Source organism: Triticum urartu, chromosome 4A (genome assembly GCF_056163025.1).
Source record: "Triticum urartu cultivar PI428250 chromosome 4A, HENAU_Tu73, whole genome shotgun sequence".
Taxonomy (NCBI): Eukaryota; Viridiplantae; Streptophyta; class Magnoliopsida; order Poales; family Poaceae; genus Triticum; species Triticum urartu.
In genome coordinates this window covers 579,010,099-579,012,042 of record NC_141876.1, presented here as the reverse complement: position 1 = coordinate 579,012,042, position 1,944 = coordinate 579,010,099, and the positions used below count along the sequence as shown (strand labels likewise).

At 61.7% G+C, this 1,944-nt stretch overlaps 1 protein-coding gene across 1 annotated transcript; it reads right to left on the bottom strand.

Annotated features, from left to right (window-relative positions):
• Nucleotides 1-333: 333 nt before the first annotated feature.
• On the bottom strand, nt 334-1,944 carry LOC125554286 (putative inorganic phosphate transporter 1-12). The gene has a single exon (XM_048717862.1). The coding sequence runs from the start codon at nt 1,942-1,944 to the stop codon at nt 334-336; it is 1,611 nt and encodes a 536-aa protein (XP_048573819.1).

Genomic DNA, 1,944 nt, shown 5'->3' with positions numbered 1-1,944 from the left:
TACTTTATGCTTGTTTATGCACAGTATGGAAGAGTGCACATTTTGTGTAATTTGTGTTCTTGTCTTCTAATTGTCACATATTAGAAAAATAGTTTGACAATAATATAAGTATTTAAAGTACTCCCATAAGCCATTCTTCCATTAGAGATGTTATCATGAATTTTGTACTAAAACACAAGTGCTATTTTCCTTGCGGGGCTAAAGGCCAAGTTATACACGTTGCTAAGTATAATAGTGTGGGGCTAAAGGCCTAGCTGGCTAGCTGCATGCTTGCTACTTCACTTACAGAACATGCACGTATGCGTGTGTTGCCTTCTCGAGGATCAAAACGATTCAAACCAGCTGCTCTCCCGACGGGCGGACGATATTGGCGCCGTTGCCTTCCTCGGCGTCGGCCTCGCCGGACATCTCCTCGAGCGACTTCCCCTTCGACTCCGGCACGAGGAACGTCACCAAGAACCCCAGGAGGTTGCACGCAGCGAGCACATACAACGCCTTCTGCACGCCGATCCCAGGCTTGTACCCGGCGTCCACGTGCGCCGGGTCCTGCGACTGCGCCGCGTAGAGGAACCCGAACGCCCCGATGATGGCACCGGCCTTCCCCGCCGCAGCGGAGATGCCGTGGCAGGTCGACCGGAGCCGCGCCGGGAAGATCTCGGCCGGCACGATGAACGTGGTTGCGTTCGGCCCGAAGTTGGCGAAGAAGAAGGTGAGCCCGTACATGACGACGAAGCCCACGTGGTTGCCCGGCGTCGTCCAGTGGTGGTACGGCAGCGCGAGGCCGAGCATGAAAACGGTCATCATGGCGAACCCCACGAGCTGGATCCAGAACCTTCCGACGACGTCGATGAGGAACACGGTGAACCAGTAGCCCGGCACGGTGCCGCAGAGCGCGATGAGCGTCTGCGCGCGGGAGATGCGGAACACCTCCTCGAGCGCGTCCATGGTGCGCGCCTTGGGGATCCACCCGATGCTGCCGAAGATGTCCTTCTGGAACAGGTTCTGGCTGTAGTACGCGACGTCGACCAGGAACCACGCCGTCGCCGTGCCAAGGAGGTGCAGGCCGTGGCGCTTGGCGAACCGCGACGTGAAGAGGCCGTAGTCCTCGCCTCTGGCCATGATCTCGTCCAGCTTCTCCGGCTCCGCCTCGATCTCCGATTGAAGCACCTTGGACATGTCCAGCGAGGCCTGCTTCGCGTCCTTTGCGACCAGCGCCGTGTACCGCGCCGTCTCCGGCATCTTCGTTCGCCAGTAGTACGTGAGCGCCGCAGGCAGCGCGCCGAGCATGAGGATGATGCGCCACACGTAGTCCGCCTGCGGCACGGTGGACGCGGCGGCGTCGACCTGGTACGCCGGGGCCGGGAAAGCGTTACGGAAAACCGTGGAGAGGACGAGCGTGACGACGCCGCCGGCGAGGATGCCGAAGCCCTGCATGGCGAAGACGGCGGCGATGAACGCCCCTCTTGTCTTCTTGTTGGCGTACTCGGACATGATGGTGGCGGACAGAGGGTAGTCGCCGCCGATGCCGAAGCCGAGCCAGAAGCGGAAGAAGCAGAGCGTGGCCATGACGCTGGCCGGGGAGTGTCCGAACGAGAGCCCGGAGGCGACGGAGCAGACGACCATGAGCATGAGCGTCATGCCGTAGACGCTCTTCCGGCCGAGCCTGTCGCCGAGCCAGCCGAAGAAGAGCTGGCCGGCGAGGGTGCCGCAGAGCGCGACGCCGTTGACGGCCGCGGCCACGTTGGGCGGCAGCGAGCCAGGGGTGGGGCTGGAGGGGTCGGCGTAGTAGATGCGGCCGAGGAGCTTGGTGACGAGCGAGATGCAGAAGAGGTCGTAGGCGTCGGTGAAGAAGCCCATGCCGGCGACGACGATCGCCCTGAAGTGGTACCGCTGCGTCTTGGCGCCGTCCAGCGCGCTCAGCACCTGCAGCTGCCGGCTCGCCAT